At 44.3% G+C, this 16,043-nt stretch overlaps 1 protein-coding gene across 1 annotated transcript in view; it reads right to left on the bottom strand.

The window, feature by feature from the left end:
* The window catches only part of LOC118285631 (fibroblast growth factor receptor-like 1), a 29,567-nt gene extending 13,912 nt beyond the window's left edge, over positions 1 to 15,655 (bottom strand). The window contains exons 1-2 of the mRNA XM_035609358.2: positions 14,597 to 15,655; positions 13,813 to 13,908 (exon numbers count right to left, since the gene is read on the bottom strand). Coding sequence (XP_035465251.1) covers positions 13,813 to 13,897 — 85 coding nt within the window. The 5' untranslated portion in view covers positions 13,898 to 13,908; positions 14,597 to 15,655. The remainder of the gene's footprint in view (positions 1 to 13,812; positions 13,909 to 14,596) is intronic.
* Between the last annotated feature and the right edge of the window lie 388 nt (positions 15,656 to 16,043).

Here is a 16,043-nt window from a genome sequence, read left to right on the forward strand (position 1 = left end):
AGGGACTCTCCTCCTCCTCCTCCTCCTCCTCCTTACTCTCTCAAGGACAGGTTCTCTTAACCTTGGAGTTGAAAGCTCTGAAAGCACACAGAGGCCCTCTGTGGCAAATTTCAAATGTGAGAAAAGGCAAATTATTGCCTTATCTGCTTGATTGTACGTTACATAGTTCAAGATGTATGAAATACAATATAATCACACCATCCTGGGAGTACAATTTACTGCAGTTGCACTTTTCTCTGCTGTCTTGGCTTCAGCCTTCTGAGGCTCTCTCTTGGTTCTGCTGGGGCTGTGATGAATGGGAGTCTGCCAGATTATTATTTTTTTGACAAACTGCTGAGCAGTTCACAGTGTTTAGGCAAATTGTTAGAATTGTTAGCTGCTCTGTAAATGGAAAATGATACACAAGACCATATGGGCTTTCCCGTATTGCAGTGGCGGTACAGCGCTACTTATTATAGCCGAGCCCCATGTGTGAATGGAATCTTTCATGGTGCAGGAAGAGGAGGAGGGGGACGCCTGGCGACTCACAGAATTAGCTCTGTTTTTCTTTGCTCAATTTGGTGATGGATTATTTAAAGAGAAAGGGGCACATTCAATAAGAGGCATTCTAGTGACTCGGACTAAATATAGCCAATTTTACCAATCTTTATGAGCCGAGAAATGAACTGTTGATCTGACGTGCAGGCATCCGTGGAGGAAAAATATGTCAGGAAATGTCAAGATGCAAATGAAAGAGAAACACAGGAACACCGAAAAATAATAAGACCTCAAATGCTGCCAGGGCTGAGCAACGATCAGATGTGCTGGCACCTCTCTCTTCAATTATTTTTCTCTTTTACAAAACACCTGGGGATTTGTAATGATGTTTACATGCATTTTTCCTGCCATACAAAGAGGTTTGGGTTTTTTTGTCATTGCAAACATGTCAATAAATGTCTGTCTTGGCTGCTGACAGCTGCTCCAACAGCGAACACCTGGAAATTAACCAACCACAATGCGAATAACTTGATAATACACGCAACACCGTCGACGCAATACAGGACGTAGTAACTCAAACAACACTGTAAACATCTTCTCATAAAAAGGATTTGGGCCCTAATCTCGAGCCAACTGCAAGAGTATGCATCAAAAGGCCTTTGCCCGCTGCCAGACTGTAGTGATTCATTACTTAGATAAACACTGATCCGAGTGAATGTGTCCTCAATATGCAGTATTTACATAAAGGATAAGGAGCAAAGAGACAGATAGAAGCTGGAGAATGCTTCCTCCTACTCAGCAGCACTGTGTTAGTTCAGCAGACCGTACAAGAGCAGACAGACATGCAACATAACAGTGAAAGGTCTAATGGAGCCGGTGCTTCCAGGAAAATATTCTATTAGGCATCTCTCAATAATCTCAAGAACACTTGTATAATACAAATCTTCAAAATGGATGGGGGGACAAAGTAAGTAAGAGCTCAAGGAGCATGAGAAGGAAGAAAAGAAATGAAAAAAGAAAATACATGAAAGCTAGAAACCAAATCCCGAGCTGGTGACTTCACTTGAGACTGGAGGGGTTGGGTGCAGGTGAAAGGTGAGGCCGACACCGCAGCTCAGGGAGTGTGTGAAAGGCCAGAGCTTCTGTGTTAGCTATACATTTCACAAGCAGAGATAAAAATCGGCATTAAACGGTGAGAGAGGGGGGAGAGCCATCTTGGCAATACAAGAAAGAAGGCAAGATGAGGTGAGGCGGAGAGGGGAGGGGGGGTTGGTCAGTGACAGGGGTGAAAGGGGATGGGATACGTGGAGTGACGGTAGAGGCTGTTCTGACAGCAGAGGGGCAGCGGAGGGCGAAGAACACCTTCTTTTCTTACCCCTCCAGACGTCCTGCCCAGCAACTTCACCCATTGTGGTAATCAATACCTGTTATTTCCCCCGCTCTGCTTTCCAATCAATAGATAAGAGTGGAGTAAGACCAGCTGGGACAATGGCTCTTTCTTCGTCACCATCTGATGTGGGCTGAATAGCAACTTCTTTGGTGGTGGGAATGGTACAGGAGGAGCTATTGGGTAACACGAGGGACGAGAGAAATGGCAGGAGGGGCTGGAGTAGAAAAGAAAGGGGGTAAAGACGATAGGATGCTCCGGTCCGTCTATCTGATTAGAGCGGAGTCACTGGAATAACATCGCTCCTTGTTTACAGTGAATCTGCATCTGCTTCCTTCACTAATGGCTCCAGAACAACAGCCCACTCATCAAAAGAGCAGGGAAGAAAAGAAGGAGGAATTACTCCAGTCCAGCATCATAAAGCTTCTGGAAACATCTCCATCACGCGGCATTCCCTTCACAGGCCCTACTGTGGAGCCTTTGAACTCTAAGCTGCTATATTTTATTAAACTTGACTGCCTTCTCCTGGTCCCAGCTGCCTGTCGAAGAAGAGGAGCATGTGTGTGCGTTTGTGAACTCCTAACTACCGCCATCTGTGATTATAGTGCAACATAAATCCAGCCTACATCGACAATAAGTCAGCTGTACGTAAATATTTTTCTTGTTTATGGACAGGTATTATTACTTTCCTGAAAACTGGTCAGTTAAACAGAGGTTGGCTGACTCAGCTGAAACGACTACCACAAACAAATATGAATACCAAAAATGAACACACCTTCATGAACTAGAGCATTCATGTTCACAGAGACTAACTGACACTTCTTAGTCCATATATTTAGTTTAGTTTAAGTTTATTTATTAAGGCTATCGTGATATTCGATATGTCAGGATCCAGGTTGCATTCAAACTAATTTCCTGTGAGAAATTCTGCATTGCATAATTAACCTTGTATTTATTCTTTGATTATGTGAAAGGTCTTTCCATAAGCCGTCTGTACTTTTCCATACGTCCGCAAGCACGGAAAAGTATGGCGTCTTCCTTATGGAAAGTCCTTCACCTGAATTAATAGAGGCCTTTCATATAATGTTTTGGAGTGGCAATTTTGTTTTATTACTGGATACTGCACACGCGTTGCAGTGGAACAGTTCATAGCCTGCTTTTCCAGTGTGTTACCTGCTCGACCACAGCACAGAAGGTGGGCATTTTCCTAAAGTAGTCACTATTTAGCGACTCCTTTTATAATTAATATTGCTTTCAAAGAGTTGTCCTTTCCCTGCTAAAAAATAAAACTCTGGTACAGTACAGTACTTTAATGACTTTTGTTGTCCAGATTGGGGTGGGTGAAAGAAGTTTGCTGATTCTTCTTCTTTTTCTTATCATTTTAACTGGCTAATTTCTATTTAACAAGGATAAGGTTGCTGATATTATATATTTTTCTAATCTTCTGAGCCAGAGGCCTCCATTGTTGTCCAAAAAATACTAAAAATCATTATTGAAGTGGGTGACATGTTCCTTTGACATACTCAATCCCACTGCTCTAAATATGCACAAGAAAATCAAAAGTATTTTCATTAAAATAGTCACCAACACATGCACATTCTACTCCGGTTTAAATAACATCCGCTAAAAACTACAGTGCTCAGCTGTTTTTAGGAAAAAATTAAATCGTATGTTTGTGAGACTTGATGCTGAGGAGCCAAAGACACAGTAAAGAATCCAGTAATTATAGAGAATTCAGTGTTGGTTTTGGTCTTTTTGTGGGATTTGTGAACAATAAAAAAAAGCCGGCAACCTCATTGCAATGTGTGTGTGTTTATGTGTGTGTGTGTGTGTGTGTGTGTGTGTGTGTGTGTGTGTGTGGCTGTGTGTGTGTGTGTGTGCATGCGCATGCCAGTGTGTGTCTTGTGGGATTATTCCTTTTTGGGGTCGGAGGGGGTATCACCTCTTTTGGAGCTGAATGGTCAAAGGTCAAACTCAAGGTTAACAAAACAACAGTCCGGAAAATAAATTTTCAAGATCTCAAACTTCCTCAAATAATAGACAGCCAAATTAGCTAATATAGATCTGAAAGTGATTCAATGTCATATCATATCATATGATAAGTAACGTCATGAAGAAGTCACAGTGAAGTCAGAAAATGACACCAAAAATATATTTTCAGCATCCTGTAGGGTTAGTGACGTGACCTGACACTTATATGGATCAAAAAATGAATTTGGCATTGTAGCATAGAAATATATAGTGTTATTATATCACTATATATACTACATATATTGTATATAGTACAGTATAATAAGTGTAGGCATTAACTTTTGCAATCAATCAGAGACACATTCGACAGCTAATACAGATTAACCAATCGAAATGTAATTATTACCCAAAAAAATGTGCCTGAATTGGGATATATACAGGGCAGGGTATGCAGCGACCCTATATTTAATGCGCTTATCTCTTTCTGGTTTACCTTAACAGGAAAATACAAGAGTCAAAAAAAGGAGTTTCATTCGAAAATAACAATATAAGCCTAGGGGAAAACAAACACACACACAATCAAACACACAGTCACTGTCTCTGAAGTAATATAAAAAAAAAATTTTGTAGATAATCTCAGTTAATAGAAAACACTAACACACTAATTCAGTGGCATAACTTGTCACGCGATTGCAAGTCAGTAATTCACTGTTCTTGTCATAAAGAGCACACAGTGAGTGGCACTCTAGTCGCTTTATCTCACTCCATTAGGCTAAGGCCTGGTGCACACACAGGGGCTGAGTGTGTGCTTAGGGCCACTTATCAGGGAAGAGGCACCAGGAGGGAGGCCGGGAGGAGAGAGAAAGGCCAGATAGAGTGACAGACAGAGGGAGAGGGGTCAGAGGAAGGGAGAGGAAGAAATTGAAGCCAAGGAGAGAGAAGTAGGGTGAGGGTTAAAGAGAGAAGAGTTGATTTAGAGAGTGGCAGGGAGCAGGGGCTAAGATGGCAGAGAGGCCTCCTTTAACACACAGCTCATAAGGAGAGGAGGGCTGCATGGGGGAGTGAAGGGGGATTAGGTGGGCCCAGGCGGCAGTAACAAGGAATCCCAACAATCTCGCACCCCACTCCCAGGCCCAGGCTCAGCCTCGGCCATATGACACACTCAAACAGTCCTTTCTCTCTGTGGTGCAGAGCAGGGCACCAGCAAGCACCTGTTTGTTACTGTCTGTCTGATATGTTTGGAGACGGACCAACCACTTGGCATCAAGCGGGACATTGTGTGAATACTAACACATGTTTGGCTGCTCTGGACCATCTGTGTATTGTCTTTTATTGTCTTTCACACTCATTAACGAACACAGAAATAGTTTGTTTGGACATCAAAATGTCTAATTATCTTCACCCACCTGCCTCTAAAAACATGAAATATGGTTTATGGTCAACCAAATTCTACTTGGGACTCCAAGATACACAGCGTTACTTTTTAGAGATGTTCCGATACCATGCCCAATCGTCTTTTTCGGCAGTAATGGAGGCATTTCCTATACTGGTATCAGAATTGTAACATCACCTCTTGGATGAGGCAGTTGATTCTTTTACATAGAATTATGTTAATGTTTTTTTCAGACTGGTCTCTTATTCTTTGCTGTCTTTCTTTAGTTTTCTTGTGAACTACTTTGGTCTGGCTTGTAAAAAAATCCTTCAAATGAATAAATGTGAGAAGGAAAACTCGCTCTGTGGTTGAACTGCTCATGGATCTTATCCAATCTGTAAGACCATAAACTACGATTAGGGTTCACAAATAGACATTGTTTTATTTTCAAGACCAAAATGGCTGGGGAGCACTACTCCGATCTTTGCTTCTCTCATGAATAACAGAACATTTTACGTTTTCAGGTCTCAAAAATCGTTCAAATACTAAAAAGGCAGAGCGAGAGAAAGAGTGCTGATGACATCCAAGTTTCAGTATCAATACTTGACACTTTCTTAAAGATTCAAATTGAGTTTTTCAAGAAAACACCTATTTTCCTCTAAGAAACAGACAGATTTTCTATCATTAAATGTCTAGTAACACAGTCAGTCAGAAAGGTGTACTTATTTAGATATTAACTGATCAAAGACTTAAAAAATCAACTGACCACTTCCATTCCTAAATACATTTTAAGTAGTACAAAAAAGTATTGTCCCTCTGTCTTATAAGTTGGAAACCGCTGCTCCAGAGCGTGTCACTGGACAATAAACACTGAAGGTCTGTTAGATCGCCTTCACATGACAAGAACTCTGTTTTGGTTGTTTCATGGCCTCCATCAGTCAACAGTGATGTGCATCCTGCCACTCCCTGCACTCCCTATTCCTTCAAACCTTCCTGCATTCCACTGTGGGAAAAAACTCAGACCGGCTCATTGTGTACAATTGACACAGTCGGAGTCCAGTCTGGAGGTGCTGAATGAGATGCAGATGTCTTATTAAGGTGAGTCACGTTATTCTGACTGGCAGAGGAGAACAGAGGCTTTGAACTGGGTCGTTTTTAGACAGACATACTGTCACCAGCGGACCAATATGTGTGTGTCTCCTGTGTCTGTTGTGGTCACATCTGTGTGGTGATGATGATGATGATGATGAAGATGGCCGAGCCTGGCGCTGACTGAGTGCCCCTCGCGGAACCCTACACCAGCGTACAGTCTGACGATCAGCCAGTCACCATGACACTGGAAAGCGCTTCACACCAGCGCCTTTGTCAACAAGGTCTTTTCAGGAGAGGGCCAATGACAGACTGTGATGTAGCAGGAGTGTTTGGGCAGAATGGAGCAATTCAGAGAGGAGCGGGCGGGCGGGAGAGGCTCGCAGAAGAGCGGGTGAGGAAAAGAGAAAGGCGGGTGAGACAAGAGAGGAGACAGAGCAAGGAGAAGGGGGGAGAGGCGAGGCGAGACAGACGGAGGGGGTGGAGGAACTGGCAAAGCTCTCACTGACAGCAAAGGGGCCTCTTGACAATCCAGGAATATTGTCTGAAATCAATCTGTCATCGTGGAGCTGTTGAGTCTGTCATTACAATGTGGTACTCGTCCTTTCAAAGTGACAATTTGTTCAGTGCTTTCCCAGTTCACCTTACAACTCGGCAGCACAAAGGTCACTGCCCTCTACCCTTGTCTGTCTGCCAGTCTGGCTGTGTCTCTGTCTTTGTTATTGAACTGTCCATGCAGAGTTATACTATACAGTCCTTTGATCAAGGGGACCTGCACACAAACTGACAGCTAATGAAGAGATGACCTGCTGCAAGGACTTGTGTTCGATCACTGAATCTGCAGATTTCCTATTGTCATATTGTCAACTTTCCCAGCCCAGTGATCCGTTCAGGTGGATGAGAGTAATTTGCGCATGCAAACACGCCCATAATGATAATGCTAGATGGTCTGCTAACAGGTTTAATGTTTACCATAAAGGGTTTCGCTGGAATTTGGTCAAGAAGCAACGTACTGGTCAAATTTCGATGATGGTATTCAATGAGAAGGGAGATGTAGAGGTGGAGGGGGCAGAGGGCGAGGGAGAGAAGAGCTGTAGCAACAATTGTTTAGCTTGAGTAAAAAAAGAATGGTAAAAATGGAGGGTAGCCGCAACTCAGAGTTCAAATCATGGTGATCCATCCAAAAGTTGAAAATAGGTCAAGAGGATCCCCAAAGTCAGTAGGATCTATCCAGAGGAGGATATGAGTGCCTGCACCAAATTTCAATGAAATCGATCACGCAGTTATCCAACTCGGAGAAATCACCTCAATAGAATATATTGTCTGGAAACCATGAACGTCTGCACGGAATCTGGTGCCAACCATTCAGGTAAATGCCAATATATTTTACTGAAGAAGTGAAAAGTAGGACCTTGGAGGAACATTTAGAGGATCACCATGGTTGTTCAGGTTAATCCTCCTGGGAACATTAATACCTGGGGCAAATTTCGGGGCGACAATTAATCCAACAGTCGTCAAGATATTTTGCTGCCAAACCCTACGATGGCGCTATACAGTAAAATTCACAGCATCACCAAATCCTCTAGAAACAATAAAAATGCATGGAAAACAATCACATGCATGTTGATATATTTCTGTCGGTCCACTGTTGAACCAACTAACAAAGCGGCCGACCCAAGGACCAAAACACTGCCATCTCAGGAGTCTAATAGTTAATCTAAAAATCTACAAAAAGAAGAGTCTGTTCAGCTTTTTGTCAATTGAGACGCAGAATAACTGTATGAATGGGGAAGTGCCCCAACCTGCCAAGCCTCTAACTCCAGGCTGAAAGCTGTTCCAGGGCCCAAACTCACATCTCTGTGCATGAGGAAATCAAATCAGTTTCACTGCATGGTGCTGAATTCCAGTCTGGGATAGCAGTAGCCCTGCTATAAAATATGACAGATTATACATTTGCTCCTGAAATGATTTTTCCGCTTGTGCACCGTCCCACTCTTCGAGTCAAAGCGGGGACACATTTTTCCATTTATTACAGAAGCAATGGGTCCCCTGAAAGAAAAATCAGGGCCTCTTTGCCTCCTTACCCCCACTTCCACCCCTTGAGACTGCTGCTGCCAGAAATGGGAGCAAACAAATTCCATCATGACAACCAATACACTCGCAATGAAAACTCCTCTGTTTTGACGTACTGTGACAAGCAATTGCCCCGGCCAGACTCTTTATAACCTCAGCCAGTGGAGCACAAAGAATTTCTGGGGTCCATTGAAAAAAAAGGAATGAAAAACAAAGTGGAAGGGTAAAAGCCACAAACCCATGTGGGGTCTCATTGAGGCTCATCGAAGGTGAACTGAAAGAGTGGGGGTGAAACTGAAAGGAGTGTCCGGGGGCGTGTGTGTCAAAAGCAGCGTGGGCCTCATTCAGAGCTCGTTATCCAGCCATCCCCTTTCTGTGTGTGTGTGTGTGTGTGTGTGTGTGTGTGTGTGTGTGTGTGTGTGTGTGTGTGTGTGTGTGTGTGTGTGTGTGTGTGTGTGTGTGTGTATAGGTTTGAATCCCCCAGAAGGAAGGAGGACATAGCAGAAAGACAAAGATGGACAAGACTTTCATAACGATGCGTTCATGTCTGGTATCGGATTATTGAGATGACAAATGCCCAACTGCTCCCAAAAATCATAAACAGAGGGAAAACAATGAAAGACTTGATTAAAAAAAATAGAGGTCCCTCATTCTGAAATGATATGATATGCAACACGTATCTCCTTCCTGTCTGATTTGGTATTCCGATATGTCAGTATGACAATACGGCAACACAGACTCAAGCAGGCTGTGGCAAGTACTGCAAACAGGCACATACAGTAAGATGGGGCAGATAATATTTCTGCGCTTTAAATCAGCCTTTATTCACTCACATCACATGATGTTAGTGTTGGACTTGTCCAAACCTGCTCAGTCCGAGCAACATCCTGAGGGACGCCATGATGTAAATACAGTAGAGATACTGTATATTTTTTGGAAACAGCAAAGGGTTGTCATGGCACATGGTTTCCTGTTTTCGCAAAGGGGGCTCAACATCACAGAGAGCGTAGAAGATGCAACAAGGAGCCAGTGCTTGAGGACAGACATGGAGGAGCAGGGGGAAGAAAAAGGAAGAAACGTTTGGATTTCTGCAGCACATGCCTGCTGCTGTAAAAAGACTCATGGTCCGAATCATAAATCCACAAGTTGAAATTAACAGTAAAACAAAAAAAATATTCTCCCGTTGAGGGGTGAAAGAGGGGAGCAATTGGAAACTAATCATTTCACTTTCAAAAGAACAGCTGCTGAGCACAAAACGAAAACGGTGGAGGAAGGGGGTGTCTCTCTCGCTCTCTTTCTCTCGACATGTCTCCTCAAAAGAAACAGAGAAAACAGAGGGGGACTGGAGAGATGAAGGAGGCTTAGAATCTGGGGTTGCGCAAGACAAATATTTCCCACTGTGGGGCTGAAAAGTTATTGTAAGGTCACTTGTAAGGTTCCAGCGAGGCGGACACTCACCCCCACCTACCCCCAGTCCCTTCGTCCACCCCCCCTTCTGGCCAAGGGTGTAACACAGCAGCCTGAAGTGTGGCGTCTCAAGTGTCCAGTGACATCAGATAGGACATATTATCAATATAATGGGTAAATCGAAAAAGGTTTATTATTATTTGAATGGTGACAATCTGACCCCTCTGCGTGCGCTCTGTAAACCTCTCCGTGGGTTTCATGAACGCTAACAGGAGCAAAAGGAATTCTATTTAACCTAACCCAAATCCATTCAGCCAGCAGGAAGAGTGTGTGTGGTCTGAAAACACTCCCGGAGCCAACTGCCCAAACAAACCAATCAGCATTGTACACACACAGAGACCTTCGGTTGATTCAACAGGATTTTCTTAAAACAAAAAACAAAAAGAGAAGAAAATGAAATTTTCCTCGTGTGCAGTCGCAGCATTAGCATACAGCTGAGGGTGACGAATCCAGAGAGCAGACAATGCCTTGTTGAAATTCCACATGAATGCTAATTGAAGTGGCCAATCAAAGTCAGTCAATGAGCGGAGTGTTGCTCACAGGGATTATATGACCCCGCTAAAGCAAACACCAACTGACCTCCATTATTACTACTTATCACAGCTACAGCCCGTTCCTTTCTTTCCACTGCGAGGGGTGAAGTCTGACACATTCCTCCCGCCGAATGTTTCCTCCTGAACTGACAGGGTCAGCGGTATGTGCTGATAGATGGGGAACATGGATTGCTGTAGTGGCGGTAACATTATTTCCGTGATAGCAACGGAGGGATTATAGCAAGGGGAATATTATTTCCACCTGGTGTAGAGGAGAAGGAGGTGGAGCGGGAATAGTGCTTAGTATACCTCTGAGGTTTTAGCAAATTGCCCTGTGCTCCTTGGATGTCTCATTATCATGACTTTTCTCAGGGTAATTTCAGCCTGCTTAATAAAACACATGCACATATTCAGGCGCATGAAAGAGTGCACATTCACTCTCGTAACTTCTTCTCACGCACCTCTAAATGGCAAGCCCCTCCGTAGAGCGAGTCCCCCTGTCTGCTGTGAGCGCTAAGGGATGAGGAGTGTTTAAAATAAATTACTGCTGCCCTGTCCAACCTGGGGGACCACCACATGTAATAATCCATCCATTGTTCTCCACCAATGGACCCAGACTCTGTAAACGGGGGCTAAGGCGAGCCGAGAAAGGCTGGGTGGGAGTAAAGGTCAGCTCATGCCTTGTTTTAATGACAGCACATTAACTTAACTCACTTCCTTCAACTTTTCACTGGTAATAAACGGGAGGAAATGCAGAGAGAAGCAGGGAGAATAGAAGGGGACATGTGTGAGGAGGGTGGCAGTCAGCGCTGGCTGTCTGGTTTGATAAACACAGAGGGCTGTAGGTGTCAGACAGTTGCACTGATTAGAGTTGAGCTAGAAGTTGAAGGGTGTTTGATTCCCCTCGAGTTCTGCTGATTGGTGAGGGCAGAAAAAACAAATGTAACACAAAACCAATTTTATTTCCAATACCTAAATGGAGCATTAAAGTGCGAGTGGAGGTAAAAAAAACTCAACAGTAAAGACCAGAACACCGCTGTTACACCTTTTTACTATTCAGGAGCTATTTAAAAAATAAGAAGACTTTGGGGCATTTGGTTACTGAGAAACTAGCCTCATTATGGTTAAAGGAAATGGAATACTGTCGATGAGCCAAATGGCTTTGTGAAGTTAAGAGCCCTTGGCATACAGTTTATCTCATAGTACCTTGTTGTTATAAAAACCATGATGTAACACTCTTATAAAATGTATATTTTCCAAACGGGGCTGTGGATCAGTTTGGATGCTCTACACTTCTAAACCTCAACAGATGACTCCAGAGGTGAAACAAGCAGATCTTTGCACAAAAAGACCCAATTTACTTTTTCAATGCCTCTAATTAAAATGCACCCAAAAAACACTCCCGTTCAGTGTGTGCATGTGCGTTCGTTGTTCGCCAGTTCTGGTGTGTAACAGGGACACCTGGTGCCTCTCTGTTTCTGGAGATCCATATGTCCAGGCCGCCACATTCCTCAGCTAGTGGAGCCCAGCGGTCCCGGGCCTGTCACCACATTAGAGGCTCTGCTGGGACACATCAGTGAGCACCTCCTCCAGCTGCTGGGGACTGGCAGAGCAACAGGAGGGGGAGGAAAGGAATCGCCAGGTTGGAGGAAGTGTGTGGTGGTGGTGGGGGGGGGGGGGGGGTCTTAAGAAATAATTCTTGCTTGGCCAGTCGCAAATTCGTAGTAGTGGGGAGAGGGAGGGTCGTGTATGTGTGTGTGTGTAGTATGAGGGCAGGGGGTCCTGGGTCAGATGTCGCCTGATGATTGACAGCGACAGGCTTAAATTCGTTCACCCAAACTTACTGTTTTCTTAGATGCATTGCCTGAACTGTTTAGATTAGAGGCAGTACAGTCACACTTCATACACAAGTGAAAAAGGGAGGTCCATCCTTTAAACTTTAATTTACATTTGTCAAAGAGATGTCATCATCCATTGTTAAACTTTACAGGGACTACTTTACGGCTCTGCTGGCCCTCCCTTCACTGTAAATGTTTGAAAGTTGAAAAGTCAAACTCACTGTATCGCTGCTTCTGCCGAGAGAACCGCGGGATATTTACACTTAACAGATTGTCAAACATCGTTCAAAATCATCTCACTCGGACGGTCTGCCAACAGCATGACTGCCGACGTGTTCCTCGTCTGTGCATCTGAAACTACTTTCAGTGAAATTATGAACAACAGGCTGTAAACTCTGCCTTTCGTCGGACTCAAAAACGGGTTTAGAGCCATCGGACCTCCACTCGCCATCATTAACCCCATAAGATTCCCCTTTGGCTTTCTCCTCCGCTGACATCTGCTAATCTGTAAACATACAAAATTGCCTGTCTAATCTTATTTAGCCTTCAATTCTTGTTTACTTTTGGTTTAGTCGTGCCGTGAAGACACGGCTGCCATGCTGTGAATGAGGCATTGTCTGCAGACCCACAGATCTAATCTCTCCCTCTCTACACTGCCGCCAAACCCCCCTCCCTACTCCCACCCCACCCCTCCTGCCTTCTCTACCTTGAGCCCCGATGGCCACATGCAGGTATTGTAGCTATCAGACGCCTCTTGAATTCACTTCCACACTGAGCTGGAGAAGAAAGAGAGCGCTGTCGAGCAAACGTGTTTTTGCCAGTGCAAGGTCTTCCGGGAAAAATGTGTCTGGGCTTTAGATTTCTCTCATTAAAGCCGGAGTGTAAAGTTTCACGTTTTTGCCGCGGCCTTTGACTCATGCCACTGGATTGCGTCAGTCACGGTTCAGGAGACAGTGATGGTGGATGAAATCATAGAAATCGCCCCCACAGTTGTTCACGACCTGTTGACAAGCTCACTGTAAGTTGTCTTTATAAAGCAAAGTATTGATACTGGCACAATAAACAGAACACACACACACACACACACACACACACACACACACACACACACACACACACACACACACACACACACACACACACACACACACACACACACACACACACACACACACACACACACACACACACACAGAGGCTGATGTGAGGATGTTCCCTGGCCAGCCGCTGGTGAGCTGGACTCTTTACACTGACTTGTGTTCTTTCACCCTGGGAAGCTGATGGATGATGTTTGTTTGGTTTAGCTGTAGTGAATGTGCGCACACATTCTCTCTCTCTCTCACACACACACACACTAGCCATGACTGAAAACACACACAAACTGCGGGTAGGGGGGGAAGGCTTGCCCTCTCTCATTCCCCTGCCCCGTGTTGATCTTGGGCTCTGTTTAGAGATTTTTTTTTACATTTTAGTTTTCCGTCTCTTGCTTCTCGGTGAGAAAACGCTAAGAGCCAACTGAGACTTTCTTCATGCTCACAAGAAACCAGCCAGTCGTCGAATCTATGAACCTGGGGTTTGTCAGAAAGTTTGTAAAGCAGCTCTCACCTCTTGCGCAGTCTGTCAGTAACACAGCCTCGAAGACGAACAGCACAATCTTCAGGACATCCATACTGTCCCGAGACAACTTCATGTTCCCGAAATCTGAAAGACACATGGCCACAGTGACCCAGTGTACAGTATGTGCACGTAGCAGCCTCAGTCCATGGAGAATAAAGCTCGAGGATACAGGGGGGGGAAAAAACTTCTTTCAAGGCATTTGTAATTTTGAGTTTTTAAAAAGAATCCATGCATTCATAATATACCGGAGCAGGAACATTATGGTGAACACAAGTGATATCAACATTGTACACAACAACATTCTCTGGCTGGTCAAATCTTTTTTTCTTCTTTTTCTTTATTTGACCTCAGCGGTTCCCAAACTAGACTCCAGGGACCTTGTGTGAACTGTTAAAAAAAATCTAAAGGATCTAGAATTAACCCAAAATGAAGTGGGTTTAATGTCAATATGACAATAAATACACAATATAAATTCCATCAGAATCCACGAACAGTGAGTGAGCTCTGTGTGCAGTCTCCGGTCTGGGCTCTGTCGGGGACTTCACACTGAAGTTTTAGGGTCTTTGTAAACATTGAACAAGTCCTGGTTCAAGTTGAAGCAGAGTGTGGGTATTCAAAAAGCCCTCCGGGGTCTTGGGACCTGAACTTACAGCATCATAACAGGACTTAGTGCAGCTAACCTGTAGCCCGGGTAAACGTGCAAATAAAGGGATTCAAGTTGGTCTTTTTCAGGGGGAAATTTTAATAATGTACTAATTTGTCGATAACATACCTGGACACTGAATGAATGAAGTCAACCTCGTATTAGCCTCTCGGTGCTTTCAGCTGAAGTCCGTGTCGAGTCCATGAATCAAAAGTGACAGTGGTCGACTTCCCACCGACATCTAACGGAACCGCCGGCCGCTCGTCTCCGACACAACACCGACAAACTCGAGGGACGGACGAGCAAAAGAACTAAAACGGACGCTTCCACAATTCACAACACAACGGACGTATGTTAATGTAGAACAACAAACGCGCGCGCGCGCACACACACACACACACACACTCGGGGCGGTCCAGACTGTCGTAGCCCGCTTCGTCCACCAAGTGACTTGTCCCGGTGCGCGCACAGCGGAGGCTTGTCGTCCGTCCCCGGCGCCGCGGCCGCGGACCAATCAGCGGCCGCGGAGGCCGGACACGTTTTAACTCTTCACCTCTCACGCGCACTGAAGCGTCTTCATCACGGCGCCCTCATCTCTCGCCGCTGTCAGAGGGATGGAGGAGAGAAGAGACGACAGCTGGACACACGGGGACACCATGCACACACCTCACTGCAAAATTAGGACATTGAGGTATTCATCATCACAGTGTACTTATATTCTCCTGTACGAGATTTGAAACTTTTTCGCAAGTTATTACTAACGTTTGTCTCGGCCCCAAAGACGTGAACCCACTCAGTACTATTGAAACATTAACTTGCAAAAATCGTTACATTGCTGCTTACGCTATCTGTGATATATTTTCGAAGTTTACAGGTAAACATATTGAAACATGTGGTTCAGGACCGAGTCTCTGCTCTAACTCGTTAACACTGTTATAATACCACAGCATAAACTCGTGCTGCCACCTAGTGGCCTTCATGGCCACCAGATGAGTTCCCATCACAAATGCAGAGATTCCCCAGTGGTCTTTGTATTTAACTTCTTTTCTTCATATGTGAACTTTTTGACATAGTCTCTTACTGTATGGCTGATACAGCAAATTAACTCCACCTGGGATTAATACATCCATCCATCTATCTATCTATCTGTTAAATACGAACACCTTGGAAAAGCTTTTCCTCGGGTAGTCCAGTATGTTGAAGTAACCCGAGTAGTTATCTTACAAGCTCACTCCACAAATTTTGTACTTTTCCCATAAAGTTAAAAGTTTTTTTACATCCCCATGTCTGGTAAAAACCCACATCCCACCAACTTAAAAAAAACATTAGTATGTAATACTTGTCACACTTTACAGCCACAGAAGACATCAACACTACAGTTTTCAGAGGCTGCATAGGAATCCTCATGACGACTTAACTCACCTTTCTGTGGTAAATCATCAGAGTGAACTTTTAACAACATGGAGATTCTGAAGGTGTCACTACAGTTCCCCACAAGACTTGAAAAAAAGAAAAAATTCAATGAAGCGTTGTGTTGCTCATCAGATGAGTAGGCCCACACCTCCTACACAAGTGG

Source organism: Scophthalmus maximus, chromosome 15 (genome assembly GCF_022379125.1).
Source record: "Scophthalmus maximus strain ysfricsl-2021 chromosome 15, ASM2237912v1, whole genome shotgun sequence".
NCBI classification, from domain to species: Eukaryota; Metazoa; Chordata; class Actinopteri; order Pleuronectiformes; family Scophthalmidae; genus Scophthalmus; species Scophthalmus maximus.